At 45.7% G+C, this 25,229-nt stretch overlaps 2 protein-coding genes across 7 annotated transcripts in view; both read left to right on the top strand.

The window, feature by feature from the left end:
- CPD (carboxypeptidase D) overlaps positions 1–16,015 on the top strand; it is a 32,652-nt gene extending 16,637 nt beyond the window's left edge. Inside the window, exons 6-21 of the mRNA XM_053366544.1 lie at positions 1,907–2,098; positions 3,439–3,606; positions 5,330–5,439; positions 6,355–6,457; positions 7,110–7,252; positions 8,193–8,362; positions 9,376–9,687; positions 10,148–10,343; positions 11,243–11,378; positions 11,676–11,816; positions 12,121–12,216; positions 12,300–12,364; positions 12,504–12,635; positions 13,688–13,873; positions 14,643–14,742; positions 15,132–16,015. Of these exons, the coding sequence (XP_053222519.1) occupies positions 1,907–2,098; positions 3,439–3,606; positions 5,330–5,439; positions 6,355–6,457; positions 7,110–7,252; positions 8,193–8,362; positions 9,376–9,687; positions 10,148–10,343; positions 11,243–11,378; positions 11,676–11,816; positions 12,121–12,216; positions 12,300–12,364; positions 12,504–12,635; positions 13,688–13,873; positions 14,643–14,742; positions 15,132–15,358 (2,477 nt within the window). The 3' untranslated portion in view covers positions 15,359–16,015. The remainder of the gene's footprint in view (positions 1–1,906; positions 2,099–3,438; positions 3,607–5,329; positions 5,440–6,354; positions 6,458–7,109; positions 7,253–8,192; positions 8,363–9,375; positions 9,688–10,147; positions 10,344–11,242; positions 11,379–11,675; positions 11,817–12,120; positions 12,217–12,299; positions 12,365–12,503; positions 12,636–13,687; positions 13,874–14,642; positions 14,743–15,131) is intronic.
- Positions 16,016–21,873: 5,858 nt separating this feature from the next.
- Positions 21,874–25,229, top strand: part of GOSR1 (golgi SNAP receptor complex member 1) — a 46,445-nt gene continuing 43,089 nt past the window's right edge. For 2 of the 6 annotated variants that reach the window (XM_053367635.1, XM_053367636.1), the window contains exon 1: positions 21,907–22,098. In XM_053367635.1, the coding sequence (XP_053223610.1) occupies positions 22,062–22,098 (37 nt within the window). In that variant the 5' untranslated portion in view covers positions 21,907–22,061. Of the gene's footprint in view, positions 22,099–25,229 lie in introns of all 6 variants that reach the window. The other 4 variants (XM_053367632.1, XM_053367631.1, XM_053367634.1 and 1 more) reach the window with 4 other exon arrangements.

A 25,229-nucleotide genomic window follows, 5' to 3' on the forward strand; every position in this document is an offset into this window, starting at 1 on the left:
ATGGCTGCACTGGGTTTGATTCTCCTTGTTATTTCAGAAATGATAGTCTAGAATTACTCATCATTTTAAGTGTATATGTTTGGGTAAGAATGTACAAGACGGTTCAAGAAATAAATAGTTTATAAATATAATGTATGTAGGTATGTATGTTTTTAAAAGATAACTTTGGATAAAATCCAATGTTTGGCATACTTGGAGCAAACCCATTTAAATCAATTGACTTAAGTAATGACCATTCTTTATAATGGAGCTACTCTGAGCATGACTAACATTGGATATCCCCCCTTACGTTTTGGCCATTTGATATTTTCATGGTTTTTGACAGTTGTCTGTCTCCCCTCTCCATCATTGTGACAATGTTCTCACTGATTATTCAGTTGCTGCTATTTACACTTTTACTTCCCCAGGAAAGATGTAAAATGTGTCTGGATGGTGTGTTTGAATTTTACAATGATTCTCCTTGAGACTTGCCACTGTTATTGTTACTGTGATCATTCAAAGAAAAGCAAATTATGACACATAGGAAGTAAGGATGCTTGCATCCATTTTTTTGGTTCTGTATCGTGGCTTCAACTAATTTACTGTAGTGCCAAAGGAATTCCTTTACTGCCAAGGAAGGGGCTGGTTGAGGCTTTATTATTACTTCCTTTTTTTGCTGCTTGCACATTTTCCCCTGTGTGTGTGTGTGTTCACATTCCTTGAATCTGCAATACTTGAATAGTCCAGTAAATGTAAGACTGACCTTTAAAATTACTTGAGACTTGCAAAAAACACAATGCCCAGCTAAAGACATAATGGGTCATTTCTTCCCCAGTTGTTGGAAATGGCTGGAAAGTCAACAGTTGACTGACACGGTCATATCTTTGCTCCTGTGGGGTCGAAGTGTGTCTCCTTTTTTTGTAAATTAGCTTTTTTTAAACATTTAATAGGGCAATGTGTACATCTTACCAGCACAATAATAATGAAAACTACAAAAGGAAAACACAACACAGTTGTGAAGGGGTGACTAACTTGTGGTCTTCCAGATGGTGTTGGACTCCAAACTCCCAGCAGCCCCAGTCAGCATTGCCAATAGGCAAATATGGGGCAAGCTGTAGTTCATCCTATAAATATTCATTGCTAGATCAGTACTAGCACCTATTGACATTAGCATCCACTGCCATAATCTTCTGGCACAGAATTGTGTCCAGCCCGATTCTTTGGGCAGAAGACATGGCCAAGCATAGCCCCTCCTTGCCAACAATAAGGAACTTGAGATGTGCACACCCCAAGAAATGTGGGGCCACCCCAAATACTTTTGACAGTCTCTTGCACCCCAAGCAAATGTAGGACTAGGTGCCATTCTGTGCCGTCTCACAGAAGGGGCTCCCCTGGAGGTGTGGGTGTTTGACTTACAGTGTCCCAAAGCTTATTTTGGATTGTGCAGCCCCTGATCCTTACCATTACACTGGCTGCTGTTGGCATGAGGATGCCCTGCTTTGTGGTGTTCTGTGCTGTCTGCTGGTCACTTCCTGTCTGAAGCATGGCCCCACCAGGGAAGAGACCTCAACAAAACACATGGGGCTTCTCAAGACTCTACAGTGGAGGTGGCCTGAGCCACTATTCCAAGTGGTCACCCTTATTCAGCCTATTATACGGCCAGCCTGACAGTTGGGGATGAAGAAAGCCTGTTTTGCTCAAAACTGGGCATAGCAACTTTCAGTATGTGGTTTCTTATGCTAGCCTGACTTTCTCAAATTATTTTGCAAGTATGTTAAGCATTTGTGGGTTTGTTTGTTTTTTGCTATTTTCATTAGAATAGAGTTCACTAGATGCAGTGCATTATCCAGGTAGACAAACAACTAAGAGTAGGTTACTTGGTCTAACATGTTTCTCTCTGCCCTCCCTCACCCCCGCTTTCATCCAGCTGAACCAGAGTTCAAGTATATTGCAAATATGCATGGCAATGAGGTAGTAGGAAGAGAGCTTCTCCTTAATCTCATTGAGTACCTCTGCAAGAACTATGGCACAGATCCTGAAGTAACTGACTTGGTCCAAAACACTCGGATCCACATCATGCCATCCATGAATCCTGACGGCTACGAGAAAGCCCATGAAGGTAGCTGTGTGTTTTCATTTTGTGCTTTCCACCACTGGTGGCTTTAAGGCAGGGGTCAGCAAACTACAGTCCGTGGGCCGGATCCGGCACAATTGCCCTCAGGATCCGGCCTGAGGACGTTCCATGGATCACGATTCTGTTTGTTTGGTTTTTTTCTGTTTTTACTTTTTGGTGGTGCCATCTCCCTCCCTCTCACACACCGTGGCTTCTCCCTGCCCTTCTCCCTGCCCTGCGTAGTGGAGGAAGGGGGCTGGGCTGAGCTGGTGGAGCGCCATTTTGGGCAGTGCCTCTCCAGAGCCAGCCAGCTCTTTCGGGCTGTTTGTCCAGCCACCGACAGCCTCTGCCGCTCACTAGGGCAGGCACAGAAGCCATGATTGGCAGAGTGTAGCACAGTGCCTCTCCCAACCATGGCTCCTGTGCCTTCTCTTGCGAGTGGCAGAGGCTGGCGGCGGCAGTGGCATGGCGTGGTGGGACGGGACGGGATGAGCAGCCCAAAAGCAGCCCTCGCAAGGGCAGGCACAGGAGCCGTGGTTGGGAGAGGTGCTGCACTGATGGCAGCAGCATAGGTAGGCAGGGGGAAGGGAGGGGCTGGGGGAGAGAGAGAAGCCTTCTCCGCCCCACCCCCCGTGTCCGTCATCCGGCCCACCACAAGGTCTGGGGGACGGTGAACCAGCCCCCTCCAAAAAAGTTTTCCTTTGTTTTCATTACCCAGCTTTTACCACAAGCTATGTAGAGGGTCCCACTTCCTTGTTTTTTCTTTGCCATGCCAGAATGCCTGCCTTTGTTTTGTTCGTGGTATCTTATCTCCCCAATCGGTCATTTAAGGGCAACTTATTCCATTCATCTCCATTTTAGCAAGAGGACAGTTATTTGGCAGGGATCTGATGCAGGGATATTTCATCAGATCTTCTGGCATTTTAACATGGTCCAAGAGAGTTATTATTTCTGGAACGCCTAGAAAGACCAGGCACTTCACATAAAACAAAGCTAAGATGCTTTTTCTGCTTTCAAACATGCAATGTGCAAGGAAAGAAGAGTAGAAGGAAATGGCTGTTCTTGGTGGAGAGGTGGTTTTTTTAATCAGGCATTTAAATATATCGGTAGAGGCTGGAGGGTGGTATCAGGTAGTACAGTGATAGGAGGCAGCAAGTAAGAACAGGTGGAGTCAGGGACTTGGAGGATGTAATCTTGGGTTTATGAAGAGCAGAGGGACCAGGGACACAAAGAATAGAATCCCAGAAGAACCCTGCAAGGTTCTTCTAACCCAGCACCCTGATCTCATGTAGGCCAACAAGATGCCTCTTCTGAGAAGCTCAACAGGCTTTGTTTTCTTTCCTTAGGAGACCGATTGGGGATTGTTGGCAGAAACAACAGCAACAACTATGACCTGAATCGGAACTTCCCTGATCAGTTCTTCCAGATCACTGACCCTCCACAGCCAGAGACATTAGCTGTCATGAGCTGGCTGAAGACCTACCCATTTGTGCTTTCTGCAAACTTGCATGGAGGTAAGAGAATCCTGGTCTCTCGTAGATTGAAGGTAGGGTTGTGCTGCTGAGTACCCTGCAGGCAAAGCTTAAGTAAGCAGCTGTGGAGGTAAACTGGATCTCACTGTGCCTGTGGAAGCTCCATCCCTTCTAAATTTTTTCTCTGACCTCTGGGGTCATTGCAAGAAAATTTAGCAAGTGGCTGGAAGGACCTTGAGGAAACTGTGCTTCAAGGTCTGGAACTGGATCTTGCCAGTGGGCCAGATAGTTATCTCCCCCATCTCCCATGTGGCCACCCACCTGTCAATCACCTGATGTCACAATGACTTTTCTGCACCATGTGGGTCTTGCAAGCGTATTTTGCAAAAGCTCTCCACAAGCCCCTATTGGGAAGCCCTTTCAAAACACTATTTTGTATGGGGGTTTGCAGACACGGCTAGTAGTGCCTGCAAACTGGCTGAGCCAGGTTTTTAACTTGCCCCACCCACACCTGATGTCACCTGTGATGTTGGGTGTAGAGCAGGTGGGCATGACTTGACCAAAATGGTGGACCTAATGAGGCTTGTGGGCCAGAAGCTCACCACCTTTGTTGTATAGTGATGGGATTCATTATAAAGCATGCTCTCTGCAGCTTTTTGAAAAGAGATTTTTAAGCCAGTTGGTAACTGTACTGGATTTGAAATGGTTTTTTTAATACATGCCATTATTTTATATATGTATTTATTGTACGGTGGTACCTCGGGTTACATACACTTCAGGTTACATACGCTTCAGGTTACAGACTCCGCTAACCCAGAAATATTACCTCAGGTTAAGAACTTTGTTTCAGGATGATAACAGAAATCATGTTCTGGCGGCGCAGCGGCAGCAGGAGGCCCCATTAGCTAAAGTGGTGCTTCAGGTTAAGAACAGTTTCAGGTTAAGAACGGACCTCCAGAATGAATTAAGTACGTAACCAGAGGTACCACTGTATTGTGAAATTGCTTTGAGATGCTTCTGAGAAAGCAATTCATAAATAAATGACAATAGCTTGGTATTTTTTTTAACTTACACCCTTTATCCCAAGACCTTTTGGGTGTCTGTAAATAGAGACACTCTAGAAGGCTCAGCCCAACCTTGTTAGCCTTCCCCCACCCAATTTTACTGCATTGCTAGTAGTTCCCTAGCCTACTTGGCTGCCATTGCTGTGACCCAAGATTGATATCTTTTTTTTAAAAAAAAGTTGCATTTTGTCTGATGGCATTTAGCCGGGAAGTCTGTCCTTGCTCAACTTTTAAGTCACAACCTGTAGTAAAGTGCCATTTGCATTCAGTGTCAAAGCTTCTCAGTAGCTGTTTCATTTCCTTGCCTTTTGCCATACTAAGTGACAAGTGAATGTGACTTGCTGTCTCTTAGACCAAGTGAATTCCAGTAAGTGGTCTCAGTGTTGCTACACAATCTTCATTGTTGCCTGTGTTTACTGAGCTTTGTCCTGTAGTTAATCCCTGAGACTAGGGACGTAGCAGGCTTGCTTGTTGATGGATTGATTAGTTATTTAATTTCTATATCACTTAATATACTAAAAATCTAAGTGGTGTACAAAAAACTGAAGCAACAACAGACAACTTAAACCAAATATTACAAAAATACACTGTTACATATAAAAAATGTAATATTTGTTCTTTAGCACGTTGGCAAAGCAGCCACCTTGTAAAAAAAACCTGTTAGGTCCATATTTTCCATATTTTCCTTTATTTTCTTTCAGGCTCTTTAGTGGTTAATTACCCCTATGATGACGACCAACAAGGAGTTGCGACATATAGTAGATCCCCTGATGATGCAGTCTTTCAGCAAATTGCACTTTCCTATGCCAAGGTAAAATTTCTCCCGGTGTGTCCTTTTGAGATCCTGAAATCAGATTCTCAGAGCTTTCAGTTCTTAACATGGAAAGCTGTTTCACGCTTCCTTCCTTCTGTAAACAGAGATGTTTTAGTTTGTATGTACAAGATCATGGCAGGAAGGTTAGCTCCGTGAAAGACATAGAGTAATTCTGTGACGTGAGCAAAATAAGATGTCTGTTTTAGATGGTGGATAATGGCACGGTCTGTGGACTGAGCTACATCTCATATCATCGGCTTGTCCATTTGGGGGAAGTAAATACTTTCCCTGATGGCTTTGGCCATAGCTCTTGCCAGATTTCTGTTCTCCTCTCTCTTTGTCCTTTTCTTTCTCTCTTTCGTACACACACAAGTGTCTTGTGGATTGAGGATTTAGAACCACTGGTCTGCAGTGGTTGGTGTCCAATTAAGACTGGGGTGTCTTTGGTTTAAATCTGCACTCAGCTATGATACTTACTGGGGACACATTCAGCTTAACCTACTTTGCAAGGTGTTTGTAGAAAAAGTGGTGAGATTGTTTAAACATTGTATGCTGCCTCAGCTTCTTGAACAAAACCTAAAGTTATTACATTAATTGCTTAATCTACTCAAGTATACAAGTTTGTGAACAGAAGTTGAAAAATTGTATAAATAAATAGTTTGGACTTGGATTTTGGGAGGCCTGAATTCAAGGGCTTATGTTTATGTACAGTGATAATCAGGTGCATATTAATTGGTGCCATTATGTTTGAGCTGTCCATGTCTTTAAATGCAGCACAGTAACTGGGAAATAAAAGCACTTGGTTGTAGCCAGTTAGGTCTACTTTAGTAGGAGTTGGCTAGAAACAGCCCATTAACTCTGGTGCTGTCAGGAAATCCAGTTTTCACAGGTGGTCATCCTTTGCTCTTCCAGGAGAATGCACGGATGTTTGAGGGTCACCCCTGTGCGGACATGTATCCTGGCGAGTACTTCCCTCATGGCATCACCAATGGAGCTCAGTGGTATAATGTTCCAGGTAAAACCAAGGCACCGTTCATTCGGGAGTCTGCAAAACCAATCCTGTCGGCCATAGCTTGTGGCATCCCAATCCACTCTAGGTGGTTTTGCATTCTAGAGGTGAAGAAAACCTTGTTTCTGTCAAACAAGATTGAAATACAACAAGAATTATATTGAAATTCTTTTAGTCTAAGGAAATTGTACAGTGGGCTGCATCCTCTTCAAATCTACCCCCCCCCCAAAAAGTTTAAAACAAGCTAACTTGCTATATCTACCTTACACCTGGGCACAAGGGCTGCAGGAAGAATAACTTGTATGTTCTTCCAGACAGCGTTTCCCATCCCCTGCTTGCTCCTCCTACCTTGTGATTTTGCTTTATTTTTGCATCTTTTATACGAAGAGTCAAAAGCACACTCTTCATTAAAGAACAATCCTGCTTGCCTTTGTGCAGGCCTCATGTTAAGCCTGGGCTGTCGTCCTTTGTACTAACGCATACCTGCTCAAAAGCAACATTCCTTATTTGTTTCACAGGCTCAGGGCATCATTCTGGAGTTAGAATTCTAGCTCTCAATTCATTAAGTGACAGATTTATTTGTGTGTATCATGCTACAAAGGTCCTTGCTAAGCAGAGGCATTTGATAGGGCTCTTCTGATAAATCATTGTTCTTCAGGTGGCATGCAGGACTGGAATTACTTAAACACCAATTGCTTTGAAGTGACCATTGAGCTGGGCTGCATCAAATATCCTCAGGCAGAGGAGTTGCCAAAATACTGGAAGCAGAACCACAGGTCTCTGCTGCAATTCATCAAGCAGGTGAGCTGGTGTGTTGTCTTCACAACTGTTTGCCTTTTGCTGCCTCAATCTCTTGTGCCATGAATTGTTGGAACAGGCATGACAGCATCTTTGTGTACTGTCACAATGAGAAGACAAACTCTTTACAGAGTGCCCTGTTAAACAGTTCATTCAAGTATCAAATTTGGATAAATGAGTAATCGTAGAATGACATTCTGTGGCTTTTCTAGGGGACTCTTCTAAGACTGAGCACAAGCCCCTTCCAGTAAAGGGTGTGGGTGTGTGGCCAGGGTTGAGTCTTTCTCCATTAAAAAATAAAGACACTCATTTTCCAGTTAGCGTGTGCATATATGTTTTACAGTGGTACCTCGGGTTACATACGCTTTAGGTTACAGACTCCGCTAACCCAGAAATAGTACCTCGGGTTAAGAACTTTGCTTCAGGATGAGAACAGAAATCGTGTTCTGGCGGCAGCAGGAGGCCCCATTAGCTAAAGTGGTGCTTCAGGTTAAGAACAGTTTCAAGTTAAGAACGGACCTCCGGAATGAATTAAGTACTTAACCCGAGGTACCGCTGTATAGTAGGCACTGAGCCTTAGGAATGAGGCAGCCTTTGAGGATGCCTGCATGAAAAAGATTTTCCCTTGAATTTCTTGTATTCTGAACTTCCAGGATAGGGCATCTTCTAAACCCAAGGGTGGGGAACCTTTTTTCCTGTTGCATCTGTGTGTATGTGTGGGTGCCTACCAGCAGTGGGCAGAGCCAGAGGTTGGGGGTGGGTACTCCATTCTCTTTTTGCCACCCTTCTTCTCCATGTTTTGTCTTCCTTGCTCCTCTGCATGAAATGAAGCTGAGGCCATGTGTGAGCCTGAATGCCACAGGTTGTCCACCTCTGTTCTAAAGAAGAAATACAACATTGGCCAGGATTCATATTCATTCTCACTCTCTCTCTCTCTGCCCAGGTCCACCAAGGCGTCAAAGGGTTTGTGTTGGATGCCACAGATGGACGGGGCATCTTAAATGCAACCATCAGTGTTGCGGACATTGATCACCCTGTCTCTACCTATAAGAGTGGAGACTATTGGCGCCTGTTGACCCAGGGAACATACAAAATTACAGCATCTGCACGAGGGTGAGTCTTTCAACTTTGTATTTGACATCTTTTCCTCTTTCGCCTAAAGCAGAATGCTGCAGCCTGATTGCTGACAGGAGTAAGGCATTATCAGCATGTAACACCTGTGCTCAGAGATCTGCGCTGGTTGCCGATTTGCTACCAGGGCAAATTCAAGGTGCTACTATTAGGAGTTGGTCCATGAAAATATGTTGTGTTGGAAGAAAGTGACAGGTTGTAAAAGGAGGGATTCACTTTTAACTTGGAATTGGGGGTTTTCTCCCAAATAGCCTTTGAGCCTGTAGGATAAAATGTTCTCTATATGGCATGGTGCTGGAACTCACCCTGAGTTCCGTATGATGTGAAAACAGAAATAAATACTCTGGGATCAATAACTGCTATTGCTGTTGATTAAGCTGCTGGGCCAGTGGCTCTTTTCAGCGAACACTATTTAATATTGCTACTCCCTTTATGAGCTTGCTTGACAGTCACTGAGTTAGAGCCGGTAGCACCATCTGTTGGCCAAGAAGCAAAGCGTATGTTCACTTCCTGGCCATGCCCTAAAAACCCTGGTTTAAGAAACCAGGAGATGCCCATTCTGTATGCTGGAGCCCAGCGCTCCTTTGCAGCTCCTTTGTTCTTTTTTTTGCCTGGACTGCTGAACAAACCCAGATTCATCACTTAGCTTCCTGTTGTGGGTGAACCCAGAGACTATAGTTAATGGCTTCCATACAGTTCATGATATGAACCCAACTTTAAACCATGATACGGAATTATAGCATTCTGTCCATTGGACCTGTGGTTGAAATCAACAGCCTGGCATGTGCCTGTTTCTTCTTGCACAGACATTCCTTCAAGATTCCTAACATATATTAATTGTTACGCTGAAGTTTAATAACATAATATTTCTTTCTTTTCTCAGTAATCAATATAAAATAACAACAGCCTACATCCTATTGCCACAAGTAGTCAGAATGTTCAATTTTGTTGTACGTAAATTTCCCCCTATCTCCTTTTTTTTGTTTTTTTGAAAGGTATAATTCAGAAACTAAGACAGTGAAAGTTGGAAGTAAAGGTGCAGTGCAGGTCAACTTTACTTTGACTCGAAAAGACTCCAAAGTAGAGGAGGGAACAGTACCAGATATAAACATGGTTGGCCTCAACGGCACAGTCACCAAAGAGTTTGAGACCCTGATTAAAGACCTCTCAGCAGAAAATGGCTTGGAGCGCCTCCTGCTGTCATCATCGGCAGATGTCCAGCCTCATCGCTACCGTTCCTACAATGAACTCTCCGAGTCTCTTAGAGGCCTCAACTTGAACTATCGAAAGATCACAAATCTCTCTAGGTAGGTGGAACTCCTGGGCTATGGGGAATTCTGTTTGTTCTGGAGAAGTCACAGCTTTGCTATAATAATAAGTCCTCTATGTAATCCTGAACAAGCATTTGACAAGCTTACTCTGAATAGGGAGTGGCCCTGTGTACATTTCTGGCTAAACAAAAAACAAATTTGAACACTGTATCCAGACAACCCACATTCTGTCCTGAGAAATCCCAAACTGTGTATTCTGCAAACAGAGCAAAGTTTGTTAATTTTCTCTGAATTCTCTGAATTTATTCTGCTTTTGTGAAACAGAGGGGGCAACAATCTATGCAGGGATCTTAGGCTCCTGAAAAATCCTGTTTTTGCAGCCTCTGGCTCTTGCATGCATCAACCACACACAAGGCTCAAGCTATTATTTCCATTAAAAAGCTAACCAGCTGTACCTCTGTTTGTTTGTTTGTTTGTTTGTTTGTTTGTCTGTCAGCTTGGGCCAAAGTGTTGAGTTTCGTCATATCTGGTCCCTGGAAATCTCCAACAAACCCAAAGAATCTGAGCCAGAGGAGCCAAAGATCCGTTTTGTGGCTGGCATCCACGGCAATGCCCCTGTTGGTACAGAGCTGCTCTTGGCCTTGGCAGAGTTCCTCTGCATGAACTACAAAAAGAACCTGGCCATTACCAAGGTAGGCTGTTGCATGTCTGTCAGCATGCACCTATCAGCTTCAGGATGTCCCTTTCGGGCACTCTGTGGACTATTAGAGGGGGATGTGGCTTAACAGAGGATATGTCTGAGAAGAACTCTCAGGTTGGATGAGGAAACCTATGGCACTTTAGGTGTTGCTGAACAGTGGTGATGGGAGCTGCAGTTCAGCAACATCCAGAGGGCCCAAGGATCCCCACCCCTGCCTCAGGAGATCCAAAGTGATGCTGAGTGCAAAGGCTGCTGAGACCGATTTGTCAGCCTCTACTTCTCAGGTGGGAAAGACATGGCTTTTACCTGGTATATTGGAGCTAAGAGTACAACACCACGAGACTTCAATAAATCTGACTAATAATAATAATAATAATAATTTATTCTTTATACCCCGCCCATCTGGCTGGGTTTTCCCAGCTACTCTGGGCGGCTTCCAACAAAATATTAAAATACAGTAATTCATCAAACATTAAAGGCTTCCCTAAACAGAGCTGCCTTCAGACCAAGGGATAGCCGTGAGAGCATTCGAAGTGGTCCCAGTGCCATTCAAGCAGTGACAGGCACCTATGGGAGGGGCAAACACTGCTTTCATTTCACTTTTGGAAATTCCTCAACTTCTCTTCAGTTCTTCTCCCAGACTGTCAAACTGCTGACAGTTGTGGGATGTAGAATAATGGTGGAGGGCCTCCTCCTATGCACTCCTCTACCTGCTTCTCCAGTAAAGGCAGTTCTGTGCAAAACAGCCTTGGCTGCTTCTTCCCACCCTAGTCCTGCCACTTATCCAAGGAAAAGCCAACTTCCCTCTTTCTTCACACCCACCCCTTTTGATGGATAGGGTCGGCTGATGCTTGATGATTCTCCCTTACTGTTTCTGTGTGTGTTTTTTAGCTGATTGACAATACAAGAATTGTCATCGTGCCATCCCTGAATCCAGATGGGCGAGAGATTGCTCAGGAGAGAGACTGCACTTCAAAGACTGGCCTGACCAACATTCATGGCAAAGATCTGGACACTGATTTCACAAGTAAAGCACACACACACACCCCTCTTCCTGTACCAAATCCTTTCATCCTAACCTGGGGAGGGTGTCTAATTGGTTAAAGAGAGCCCTGTTGTGGCACTGTACTAATTGCCTTTATCTACGCACTTTGATGGCTTGCCATTGAATAGAAATGTGAGTGAATGGTCAGGTGCTTCAGTGCTGTGGCAGCAGCCTTGGCAAAGCTTGTGTACTGTCTGGAGTCACCTGTTCCTCACCAGGTTGCTACTGAGTTGTTTGCTTGCCTCAAGTCTTGAGAACCTCTGTGTCTTACTCCATTAGGCAATTCCTCTGGGGCAAGAGAACCGGAAACCAAGGCCATCATGGACAACCTGATACTGAAGCAAGACTTCAGCCTCTCTGTTGCCTTGGATGGAGGATCTCTGCTTGTCACTTACCCCTATGACAAGCCTGTGCAGACAGGTAATGGTTGTGCCATCCTCTGAGTACTTTGGAAACAACTTGTGGGATTATCTTCAATCTTTTAAAGAGCACTCCATTCCCTGCTTCTTGAGGAGTAAACTAGACATGGAGAACCTGGAGTGGGCATGGGGAACCTTTGACCATTCAGAAGATGCTGAACTACAGCTCCCATCATCCCTGGCCATTGAGCATGCTTGGCTTCTCATCGGCTCTTATAATGAGACCATGACATTTGCTGTCTGCCTCAAGCACCACAGGCTGAATCACACACTTGTTGACTCTCTAACTTCCCCTTTTTTTATAGTGGAGAACAAAGAGACTCTGAGATATTTGGCATCTGTGTATGCAAACAACCATCCCACAATGCATCTGGGCCAGCCTAGCTGTCCAAACAAGTCAGGTATGTGCCCAGGGTGCTCTGGACCTTTTGGGGCAGGCTTGTTTCTTACAAAGGGCTTCTGATTTTATGTTTCTCTCTTGCAGATGAGAATATTCCTGGAGGAGTGTTGCTTGGGGCTGAATGGAACAGTCACCTGGGAAGCATGAAGGTATTTCACAGTTGTACTACACTTTGGGGATCTAGTTTCTCTTAGCCAAATTCAATCATAGTTGCCAGTGGTGGCGCTTTGGTCCAGTCCTGTCTCTCTTTCCTGCCACAAACCCTCTTTTTGCATTTGTTTTTCTTAGGATTTCAGTCTTTCCTACGGACACTGCCCAGAGATTACGGTATACACTGGCTGCTGTTACTTTCCCAGTGCGGGGCAGCTTCCTACTCTCTGGGCAGAGAATAAGAAATCTCTTCTCAGCATGCTGGTGGAGGTGAGTTTGGACTTGAACGCATTCAAGCTTTTGTTTGCAGTTGCTCAGAATGGGCTGGACACCATGTTAGATTTAAGGATGGAATTTCTTGTAGCTGTTTACTGTTGGACATTCATTGTAGACGGAACCGATATTAAAAAATGTATACACATAAATCATTAAACAGCACAGAGCACTCATTAAAACGACTGTCTACCCAAGCAAATATTAAACAACTGTCAGCATTAAAGACTTCAGGAAAAGCCTGAAAATCCAGAGTGAGGCTGCCAGCAGAATCTCTGCTAGAATTGTGTTCCCAAGCATGGGACCAGTGGCACCCATTACTGACTTCCAGCTGAGGCCAGGCATACCTCTATGATACGGAGGACAACTAACAGCTCTCCTCTGGGTGATATAGTGAGGACCCAGTAAAGGTATAATGAGTGAGCTGGGATTTTGGACAAGGTTTATGCTGGTTTTAAATCCTCCTTGGCTCTGAGGTTTGTTGGGTCATCCTGCCACTCTGCCTGAGAATGCGTTGCGTTCCCAGTCATAAGCCTTGAGGGTAAGGCAATGAGGAAATGTAACATCAGGAACATGCATTTTGGATCTTGCTAAATTTTTGTGTGTATTTTGTTCTGTGGAGGTTTTCTTACTTCAGGGATGGGGAATCCTTTTCAATCTAAGGGGTGCACTCCCCTCATGGTCAATCTTCTGGGAGCCACATGCCAGAGTCAAAAATGGATGAAGAAGCAGATGCAACTCTTTCTTTTGTAAGGTTGGCTATACATTCCAGCCTTGTAAAGGTTTCTACAGTCTACCCACCTGTGGCAATCTCTCAGTCCAGGCAAGCAAGAGGGCAGCTAGGCAAAAGAATTTGCAGAGAGCGGGGAGCAGGACCAGGGAGGTGTGTAGCCTGCACAGTCCACGTAGAGAGGCCTGGAGAGCCACATCCAGCCTGCAGCCCAGAGGTTTCCCCACCTTTGTCTTATTGCATAGAGAAGAGAAGATTTGTATCCTTAGAAAAGGACTTATTGATGTACACCTTCTCAGATTCCTTCCTTTCCTTCCAGGTTCATAAAGGAGTCTACGGGTTTGTCCGAGACAGGCATGGACAGCCAGTGTCGAAAGCTCAAATTGTGCTCAACGAAGGGGTAAAAGTCTACACTAAGGAAGGTGGTTATTTCCATGTGCTGCTGGCTCCTGGCTACCATAAGATCCATGCCATAGCGGAAGGCTATCAGCAGCAGCATGTTAAGGTATGGGGAAAGCACACCACAGCCTTGTTTCATGAGCCTGGTGGAAGATGTGATTGAGGCAGCTTTGGCTTGAGTTGGGAAGAAATGCAGCGTGAGGCCTGAAGCATTTCTTTGGAAGGCGACCACACAGGAACCTTCTGCGAATTGGGAGCCAGAGATGTGTGACAGAAGGCAGATGAGAAGTCCTGGCTGTAAAGAGGAACTGAGAACAGTGGAGGTTTGGAAAGGGGGACACTGTGTACTTTCAGAAGGTCAAAAGGGATTTAGGAATTAGGACACCAAATTGTGCAGGAACTCTTTGTGCCCAGGAACTCTTTGAGAGGAGTCGTCTCTCTTGTTGTGGGCAAGGAGATCATGAGGAAAGGGAGTCTGCCACTGCAAGAGAAACATGAACTTACCTTCACATTGAAGGCAAGAATGTTACATGTGAACCTCTCAGAGGTTCCCACTTCACCCGAAAGGTATCCCACCACATTCCAAGCACCTGGGAATTTGGCTTTCTAACCTATTTGAGTTTGACAGCATTTGTGTGTTAGGGACTGGGACAGAGTCCCTCCCCCCCCAACCATTGTGCTTAAAACGTACCCTAAGATTCTGTCCTTGTCCTCCCCACAAAACGAGTTCAGTGCAGACTTTTTCCTTATTCCATAAGAGAGTCCCAAGCCCCTGGCTGCTGGTACATTTGGAGCAGTTGGCTTCTTTTCTCACTTAACCCTGGACTTGTGCTTTCATCCACACAATTGCTGAAATGTGTACTGCTTCTTTCCAGGTCTTGGTTCGCCATGATATGGCTAGCTTTCTCCATGTGCAGTTTGACACGGACAACAAGATCTTTGGCCTTCCAAGGGAGTTGGTGGTTACGGTAGCAGGTGAGAGCCCACATTACTGTTCCCTCTTGTGTGTTGTGGGGGGAAGTGTCTGTGTCTGAATGTCTATTTGGGAGGCCAGAAAGTAAGACATTTCACCACTCTGGCTCTTTAAAGACTTGAGCCATTTTCTCCTCCTGTGTGCCCTGCATGCCCCATGGCTCCTGAATCTAGAATGCCTTTGCTTGCTATGAAGAACAGCTTCATATATTAATATGTGGGAGGTATTTTCTTACATAAACATGCAAAATGTAATGTGTGTAAATGTAACTTAGGTGCATGATAAACCCATGGAGTTGCATGTGTCGTCTTCTGTTAAAGAAGCTTCTGCCCTTGTCCTGATGTTGATGTGTGGGTTTTGATTTCTCTCACACACAACCCCCTTTTTCCAGGTGCTACCATGACAGCTGTGATCCTGACAGCCTGCATCATCTGGTGTGTGTGTTCCATCAAGTCCAACCGGCACAAGGACGGCTTCCACCGCTTACGACAGCACCATGACGACTATGAGGATGAGATCCGCATGATGTCCACGGGCTCCAAGAAGTCCTTGCTGAGCCACGAGTTCCAGGATGAAACGGACACTGAGGAGGAGACACTCTACTCTAGCAAACACTGACCCACCCGGCAGCAGGGAAGTTCCCTGCAGAGACAGATCCTGCAACACTGAGCATTTCCCCCTCTCAAGCGATGGACCCAGAATGTGTGTCCTCCCAAACCTTTGCTCTTGGCTCATGCCAGTTCCTGGTTTATGCACAAGGAGGGCACCTCACCCCACCCCACTCTCCAGCTGGCTTCTCTTCTAGTCAGGAGCGCAACTGGAAGCTTGGTTGCTTACAAGCCCACTCCAGGGAGGGGAACGACCAAATGGTTTTGTGGCATTGCTAGCACTTCGGCAATGTTTTCCCTAAGCCCATCTGAGACTTTTCACTCGATGCAATTATCTGTGGGAAATTCACTGTAGCTGCCAAGACGTTTGTCTAAACTACTGCTGCTCCAGCAGCATATGGAAGTCTCTGGAACCTCTTAATCTCTTCTGCCTGGGGCAGGGTCAATGGGTGCAGGGTGTTAGGAAACTGGTCTTTGCTCACTACTTAGAGGAATTAAGCTCTTCCTTCTGTTAAGAATGACTTCAGGTTAGGTTATTTTGGCAGAAGCCTGGTTCATGGTTACCTTTGACTCCTAGCAAGAGAGGAGCGTTGTATCAAGATGCAAGAATCTCTGTCTCCGGTAAGGGGACAGTTCTTTTGAAAAATAAAAAACGTGTTTTGGTTGAGTTCTCTTGCACCGATCCTGCTTCAGAAGTTCTGATGTTCACTATTGGACAATGTAGACTAGCAAGAGTCTAATGCTAGCTAGATTGTGAGCCAGAATTCCTGGCTTGGATGCCAAATGGTCCTTCGCAGCTCATTTTTTTGGATTCAGGCAGCCTTTGTACAAGCAGCCAGACTAGTGGCTTTTGTGACTGTGTATCTGTAGTCTAGAAAAATATTTCCTCCTAGTAAACCTTATTAATATGCAATTGCTTTGAAAACTCACCAGGCTACTCCTAACCACAAAAAAACAAGACCGGGGAGTGGGCACCTCCTTCTTGATCCTTCCTTTTTTGAGCACCAAGTCTGTAACTGCAAATCTGCTCTTCTGCTGAGATTAGATTTTGCAATTTTTTTTGTTTCCATTTGCTGCTTCTCAAAGTATCTCCAAAAAGGAGAGGGAATGTTAGTGGGCCTGTTCTGGATGGGAAGGCACTACAGTGGTTATTCCTCATGTTGCATGGTACAAGTCTAGTATTCCCCCCCCCCTTCAGCCACGTGTTTGGAAATTTCATTTATGGACTTTGCATATAGTGAGAGTAAAAAGCTGTTGCAAAGCTGACACACAATTACCACAAGCTTTGGGGAAGGGCTGCAACTCAGTGGTAGAGCATCCACTTTTCATATAGACAGTTCCAGATTCAATCTCCAACAGCATCTCCACATGGGGCTGGGGATGTTCCTCCTGCCTGAAACCCTGGAGAGGCACTGCCAGGCAGTGTTGACAGTACTGAGCTAGATGGACCAAATGGTCTGGCTTGATTTAAGGCTGCCTCCTATTTTTCTGATGTTTTATGTTTCACTGTTTGGGCTAGAAAAATCTCTTAGAAGGTAGACCAGCTCCCTCTTTGTACATGATGGATATGTGTGTGTCTTTTGTTTCCTTGCTAAACATCACCATTTTTTAAGCCTTGTTAGCTTTATTTGGGGAAGGCATCAGGTTTAAAATCCAGTCAGGTGCATGCTCGCTAGGGGTCAAACCATGAAGCAGATGAATTGCAGCCGAGTGAAGCTGGGCTGTTTTGAGGGTTGGGGAATGGAAAGGATTGTGGTGATTTCTGCATTGCTGCTGCCAGGCAAGACTGGACAGGCACCACCCATTTGCAAGTATTTATCTGCTGGGTGACATCCTCTTGCCAATATGTATCTCTGTGTCATGGGCTCTTACATCACCTGTGTGGGAAGATGCAACCTGTCACAGAGTTGGACTAACAAAACTGACCAGTTTTTTTGTTTTTGTTTTAAAGAAAGATAATGAAATCTGTGGGAGGTAAACAAGGCTCAGTCATTCATCCTTTGCTAGCTTTCTTATAGGAACTTGGCTAAATATTTCCACCTATACTGGCTCAGTTTGTTGTGAGAAATGCTTATAAGTCACCCTTTGCCAAACTAGCCCCCTTCGCATGTTTTAGACTACAATACCCATCAGCCCTGGTCAGCTTGTCCGAAACCTATGGAGGGGACCAGCATGGCAAAGGCTGGGATAAGTGATCCACAAGGCCTAAACCAGGTGCTTTTCTCAAACCTCTTAAAACTTGCCATGATTGGGAACACAGTGACTGGGATTGCCACACTTATTCCATGGCTTACTGCTAAGTACACATACCATAATTATCTGAAACCCCATGAGATGATGCTTTCGGTATACCCTCTGTAACAGCTAGGGCTAGAAATACCCTCTAGCCTTTGTTCTCTGTCTGGATTTACTCACCGTAAACCGCCCTGTGATCCTCGGATGAAGGCCAGTATAGAAATTGAATAAATAATAGTAATTGCATTCTGCCAAGGCACTCAAGGCTGTTTACAGTTGTAAAATACTAAACTGAGTAATATACAAGACTGCCTCTCAGGCAGACTGATGTTCCCTTCAGGATTTGATGGTAATATGCTCCCTGGCCTGGGCTTCCTTAACTTCAGTTTCCCTCCTTCTTAAGTAACTGCAGGGACCATGAACCCTGGGATCCCCAACATGGTGCCTGTGGGCTCAGACATGTACACACCTATTTGCACCCACAAAGATCCCCCCCTCCCATTTTTATCCCTTTTAAAAAGTTGAGGTGGTTTGGGGTCTTGCCTGCTTTTCTGTTGTTTGGGGGGGGGGTTATGTTTTTGCCTCTTTAGGAAACACAGTGACCAGCCTTGCCAGCCTTATTCCATGAAATGGGTATTGTGTGGTGCCCACAACAGTTTTTTTATTTTAATTCCACATGTGCCCCCCGGGCTTCAAAAGGTTGAAGACGTAAGTTAACACTGTCCCTCTCATATCAGCCAGGATTGGATTCTATGAAATCAAGTTCCTAAGTCTATTAACAACCTTCCTACCTGTTTTATCCATCCCAAAATACTGTTACAGTGGTGCCTCGCAAGACGAAATTAATTCGTTCCGCGAGGCTCTTCGTATAGCGGTTTTTTCGTCTTGCGAAGCAAGCCCATTGACAGCTTAGCGGATTAGCGCTATTAGCGGTTTAGCGGCTTTTAGCAATCAGCTGTTAAGCGGCTTATCAGTGGATCAGCTGATAAGCGGCTTAGGAAAAGGGGGAAAGGGGGAAAAACCCGAAGGAACTCGCAAGACTTTTTCGTCTTGCGAAGCAAGCCCATAGGGAAATTCGTTTTGCGAAGCGCTTCCAAAACGGAAAACCCTTTCGTCTAGCGGGTTTTCCGTCTTGCGAGGCGTTCGTCTTGCGGGGCACCACTGTACAAGAGTCTTCAATGCTATCCTAATCATCTTCTGCCTTAATTGATGTTTGGCTTTTAATATATAATCTTCTGAAGTACAAATTATTGAGTGTGGATTCCAGATATCCTTGTTGCCATATTATGGGTCTTGGGTTGGGCCTTCCTAACACATATTTAGAGGATTCTCTCCCTGCCATTCTTCCTCCTAAACTTCCCAGTTGACAATAAGGTGGTATTTGGGTGGGGCACCAGACCTCTTTGCAGAACTTGTTTGAAATGTAGAATCTCAATGTGGAGGCAAGTCTTGCCTTGATGATCACAGGTGGCTGCATCTGTTTGGTAGCAATTATGCAAAGGTGCTTAAAGAACAACAAAAGTGCGTCCTGCTCCTGCTCTGTGCGACACCTTATGCCTTTGGAGGATCTGGTGTTTGCTTCTGTGGTGCGGAAGAGTGGTCTGCAACTGCTGCTGGTGTGTAACCCATCCCTGTCTTAGTCCACGCACTGTTGTGCCTTCAAAAGCAAAGTTTGAAATTAGGGGCTTGACTTGGGAATGCAAACCAGTGGGTGTGAATGGGGGGTGGGGTGGCTTGATGACTCTTCTGTGAGTGTGTGTTGGGTTTTTTAACATGTACACTGAGCTCTAATCTGTATAAAACTATTTTATGACGTCTCTTCTTCCTGTGTCTTATTTGCTTCACCGCTGGTTACATTCCTTGGTGTAGATCAGAGTTTATAAGCAGGGGCATCTTTTTCTAGATCAAATGCAAAATACACACATAGTCGCCTCATTTGTTCCTGTGTTTTTGCCATTGGGGCGAGGGGGGGGGGAGCTGTGTCCTTCCTGTTGTTGGACTGCAACTCCCATCAGCCTGATAACTGGGCTGGTGGGAATTGGAGTCCACTCCTGCTCCAAAAGCTTCTTTCAGTCTTGCTTCAGTCTTCCCAAAAGGCTGTTCCTAACGTCCATTATGGTGCCAAGAGGCACATTGTAGAATTCTCCCTTGAAATAACATGGAAAGTGCAATGCAAGAGTCTGCTCATCTGTACAAGTTGCTGGAAGCTTTTTTTCTTTCTTTTTCAAGCCTTCAGTACAGTATTTATGCTCCATTCCTGTCCTCTTTGCACACTGATCCCCAGCACAGGTTCTATAAGAATATCCACCCATATTAAATACCCATCAAATAAAACTGAAGTCCTCAACATATAATACTTAATTGCTCCTGTGGCAATAAATCACCAGTGGCCCAACCATCCCTCTCTATCAAAATTGTGGGCAAGGGTGGCTTTTTAAAATCTTGCACCTAAAATTAAACATAGGGTGCTACTTCAACTTGAGACTCAAGTTTCCAGGTACTATGAGTCCTGCTGTATTGTTTTTTAAAAAGATTAGCTAGTGGTATTGTAACAGGGCAGCCCCTTCATGATAGGAATACAGCATCTGAAACACTGTGGGACCACCAGCTTGTTACAGGCAATGACTACTAGCCTGTTTACAACAAAGTTTTCATACATTTTAATGCTGCACAGGAATGGACTTTCTCAGGGACAGCTATCACCAACCAGCTCCTACCTAATATGCAACTGACCCAGTTACATGCCCTGCACCAAGCAAACTAAGCTTCTTGCTATAAAGCCAAAATTAAACGGCATTGGTTTTATGTTCAGAAGGGCCCACCTTTAATCCACAGCATCTTTCGGTCACTAGGATGCTCGGTTATCAGCAAGTAACAAACATGGCATCTTAATGGGATGGATATCTTTAGTTGTGGTGCACCAACAGAGATAATCACAAAGGCCTCCAGTCTTTTTCAGTTGCATTTAAACTAAATTCTCCAATAGACAGTCTAATGTGATCTATCAACTTGGAATCAGTTTACCTACAAATGTGTCCACTCAACCACTTTGATTGGCAGAATTGGCACTTACCACACCACAGGTGCCACATAAAATATCCCTCCCGAATTTGTAAGAACTCAGTCGTTTAGGATGGCAGCACCTGCACTTTGGAGCTTCCAGCCCATTGAGAGCAAGCAGGTGCTTTCACTACTTTTGGTGCCTTGTTTAGACCTGCCTACCCAGATGCTTAGAAAGCGGAAGTAATTTTAATCTGTTTTAGTATTTTAAATTTTGCTTCTTTTGAAATGTGATTTTTTCTTGATTTTACTGTTTTATATTTTGTTAATCTCTGATTTTTTTTAATAAAAAAGCCAAGTGGTGTATAAATTTTACGAAATAAGTAAGTAAAAAAATACAGTAGTGATGAAAGTTTCTTGGACAATGCAGACCTGAGTGGACCCAATGATCTGATTTGGTAGGAGGTGGCTTCTTACATGATGCACCACATTGACTTCCTTGGAACAAAGCTGGGTTACGTATGTATAATGATAAATAAATGAATCAATTAATTAGGCTGCAATCATAACCTTATGGGAGCAAGACCCATTGAATTATTCAGCGCGAGCCAGTGCAGAGTATTAGTAAGTGTCAGACTAGGACCTTGGAGAACAGGGTTCAAATCCCCACACAAACAGGAAGCTCACTGGGTGTGACCTTGGGTGCCAGTCACTTCCGCCCAGAGTGGCGGGGGCAATCCAATCAGATGGGTGGGGAACAAATTATTATTATTATTATTACTATTATTACTATTATTATTATTATTCCTCTGTCAGCCTGACCTACCTCACAGGGGGGTTGGGAGGATTAAATGAGCAGCGGCAGAATCATGCACACCACCTTGAACTCCCTGGGGGAAGTGGGATAGAAATACATTCATTCATTCATTCATTCATTCATTAGACCGCTATTTATTTAATACCAAAGCGGTTTAACAATAGTACATAAAGCCATACGATAAAACCCATGGGGTTTGTTTTTTTTTAAAAGAAAAATCAGATTACACCAGTATTAAAATTATGCAAAGGCATAGCGAGAATCGCACGGTATATTAACTTGCCTTTCCGCCCGTCCTCTTTCACCTGCGCAGGACCGAGTTTCAGATGGTAACCTGGGCGGGGCAGAGAACCAAAAGCCCAAAGTTCGCCCTGCGGGGCGCGGGTAGCTATTACCGCCGGGAGCCGCCGAGTGGCGCTGGCGCGGCTGGCGCTCTAGGAGTCCCCACGCCACCGCCGCTCCTCGCCATCTCTATGGTTCCACCTCTACGCTCCACCGCCCTCCTTTCCCGGCCTACGGTTTCTTGCAGCAGCCCTTGCTCTCCTTCCCCATCTCTATGACCCGGAAGCGTCGTGCGGGAAAGGCGCTCTGGCCCGCGCCGCCTCCGTAACCCAGCGCGCCGCCGGCCTAGGCCGCCGAGGGCTGACGTTGGACAACAAAGATGGCGGCGGCGGGGGGCAGCAGCAACTACTGGGAGGGTGAGTAGGGCGGGACGGGGGGAGGGTGGGGCAGCGGGGGAAGAAGAGTGAGGGGTGGGGGAGGGGGAGGGGGAGGGAGGCGCCGGGGCAGCAAAATGGAGAGGGGGCCATTGGGGTTGTCAAGGGAGGGGAGGCGGCGCTTTGGTCCTGGAAGGCCTCATATTCTGCGACTGGGGAGGGCGAGAGCTCCCCCCAAGTGTCTAGGGGGGAGGGGGCCAAGCTCAAGAAGGGGAGGGGGCTGAGGCGGGGGGAAGGGGGCGCTTTGGTTCTATTGGGCCTCATTTCCGGAGGAGGGCTGGGGAAATGGAGTGGGGGGGCGTGGTGAGGTGTAGGGCCCAACACAGAGCATCAGGGGCCTTGTTTCCAACCAGGGCCAGCAAATGGGAGACCCACAAGCAAGACATAATGGGTCCCTCTCTCTTTCTTTCTTTCTCTCTCACACATGAAAAGTGCTCAGTGGTACACTGCTCCTGTGTAAGGAGGTTCTCTTTGCTTGTCATAGCTAAGGGTTAACTGCTGGAAGCTGCAGGAGGGGAGAATTTCTGTGGCGCTCGGATCCTGCTTGGGGGCTTCGTCCGTTGGGTCATCTGTTCATTTCACTGGGTCCGCTCTGAATAGGTTATGGGGTGTTAGGGGAGGGGGTTGTATCTCTGGTGCAGGACACGTCATGCTCATTCTGGGGTGGTTTGTCCAGCTCTGGTCCCCACCCTGCACTCGGCTCTCACCTGTGGCTCCGGGAAGCTGTCAGCAGGCGACAGTGGTCGCACCCCAAGAATGGCTTTGACTGACTGGCTAAACCAGGAGATGGTAGCCAATGGGTCTCTCAGAACCTTGGTGACTTAGGGACTTCCATTGCATGCAAAGACAGGCCCAGCAGATTGAGTGGATGATACCAATAGTGAGTTCAACAGTCAGGAAGGCAGTTTCTGCACGTGCTGCAGAGGAAAGTGAGGGGCAGATGGGGCTTGTCAACCTGGGAAGGTAGCCCATGTAGGAGAAGGAAGACTCTAATCCTAAGCATCTGCTGCCTTGTGGGATATATTTGGGAGAAGAAAAGGCTCAGGAGCAAACCCTACACAAATCTAGAGTGGAATCCTTGAGACAGTTGGATGGCACCATGTACGCCTCCTTCCAGCAACCCCTCAGCCAAGCTGGTGCCAAATATCTTGCTCTGCTTTCCTTTGGACCACCTCAGCGAGGCCGAGAGGGGATATTGTTGTCTGGGCAACCCAGGACCTCCATACACACTGGACTTTGGCGAGGACACTCCATTGTCTCTTGAGACAGACAAATGCCAACATCATATATATATATTTATTTGTGGCGTTTATATAGTACCCATATATTTATTTGTGGCGTTTATATAGTACTTTCATGATACATTTTGCTTGTTTGTTGCAGTTATTTGCTTTCTTTTTGTTACAAAAAGTGACTTAAAGCGACTTATAAAACAGTTCAAAACCAAAGCAAAATAGAAACCTAAAAACCCATTCATATGTATAAAAGGTGGATCTTGTGTATCCCACCCCCTGAATAGAGGCCACAAATATCTAAAAGCCTCCAAATTAAGGGTCAAAGACCTTAGTAAAGATAAATGCATTTGCCTGGTGCCTTAATGTAGCTAGTGATGGCACCAGTTGTGCCTCCTTGGGGAAAGCAGGTAAGGTAAAGGACCCCTGACCAGTTAAACCCAGTCATATTCGACTATGGCGTGCAATGCTCATCTCTGCTTTCAGACTGAGGGAGCCGGCGTTTGTCTGCAGGCGTAGACAGCTTTTCCAGGTTATGTTGCCAGCATGGCTAAACCGCTTCTGGTGCACAGGACACCGTGATGAGTGCCAGAGTGCATAGAAATGCTGTTTGTCCTCCCACTGCAGCGGTACCTATTAATCCACTTGCACTGGTATGCTTTTGAGCATTCCATAAGCGGGGAGGCACCACTGAAAAGGCCCAAGCTTGAGTCACCGCCCTGCACAGCTTCCTTGGAGGGGGGCACATGGAGAGAGGCCTTGGATGGTGAATGCAGGGATTGGGTTCACTCATGTGGGGGGTGGCAGGCCCTGAGGTATTGAGGTTCTGAGACACACAGGGCTTTATAGGTCAAAACCTGAAAGGTGCCTGCAGGGAGGCAAATGGTTCAAAAGCATTTACATGCCCCTGGCACCCTGCTTCTCGCTTTCTCTATCCCACCTCCCTGTAATTGGTGCTAAGAGGGACCCTGCCATCTGAGTTGCACTGATAGACACTATCTTTTTATGGCTTACTGGATTAGACTGAAGGTTATCTGAAATATCTTGTTTTCCTGTGGATTTTGAAGCCAGTTTTATTTTAAACGTGGAGCTTTTATGCGCTGTTTTCCTTCACGAGAGTGCAGTTGTTTCCAGGAGGTTCATAAGCAGCACTCCTCTTTGGTGTTCTGCCCCTAGCAACTGCCGCCGGAGGGATAGCTCAGTTAGTAGAGCACGAGGGTTGTGGGTTCGAGCCCCATGTTAGGCAAAGGTTGAACTAGACGATCCTCGTTGTCCCTTCCAACATTATGATTCTGTGACCCCAGTTTTTATTTACTTATTATAATACTGTATAACCTGCTTTCCTCAAAAATAAAATAAGAAGTGCCATAGCTGTATGGCAGAAGCCCTCAGTTCCAATTCCCAGCATCACCACCTAGGTCTGGGAATTGCCTCCTGCCTGAAACCGCAGAGGGCTAACTGTCAGTTAGTGTAGGCCGGGCTGAAGCTAGAGGGACCTGTGGTGTGACTCAGTGTACAGCAGTTTCCCATGTTCAGTATCTGGAGAGCAACAGGTTTCCCACCTCACTAGGGTGACGCAGTGAGAGGGCCAGTGGCAGAGTACTCAAGAGTCCAGGGTTTGAATCGTCACTCGGTCATGGAGCTCCCTGGGCAACCTTGGGCCGGTCAGTGCCTCTCAGCCTAACTGACCTCACCATGGTTGCTGTGGAAATTAAATGAGCAGCAGGAAAATCATTTATGCTACCTTGAGCACCCTGGAAAAAATATGGGATCTAAATGCAATCATTTAATCAGTAGTAGAAGCACACATTTTCTGTTCTCTTCAGCCAGCACACTGTTAACATTTCCAAAGCAGAATGCTTTCCATTTTGCTGATCCGTG

This window comes from Podarcis raffonei, chromosome 15 (genome assembly GCF_027172205.1).
Source record: "Podarcis raffonei isolate rPodRaf1 chromosome 15, rPodRaf1.pri, whole genome shotgun sequence".
Classification (NCBI taxonomy): Eukaryota; Metazoa; Chordata; class Lepidosauria; order Squamata; family Lacertidae; genus Podarcis; species Podarcis raffonei.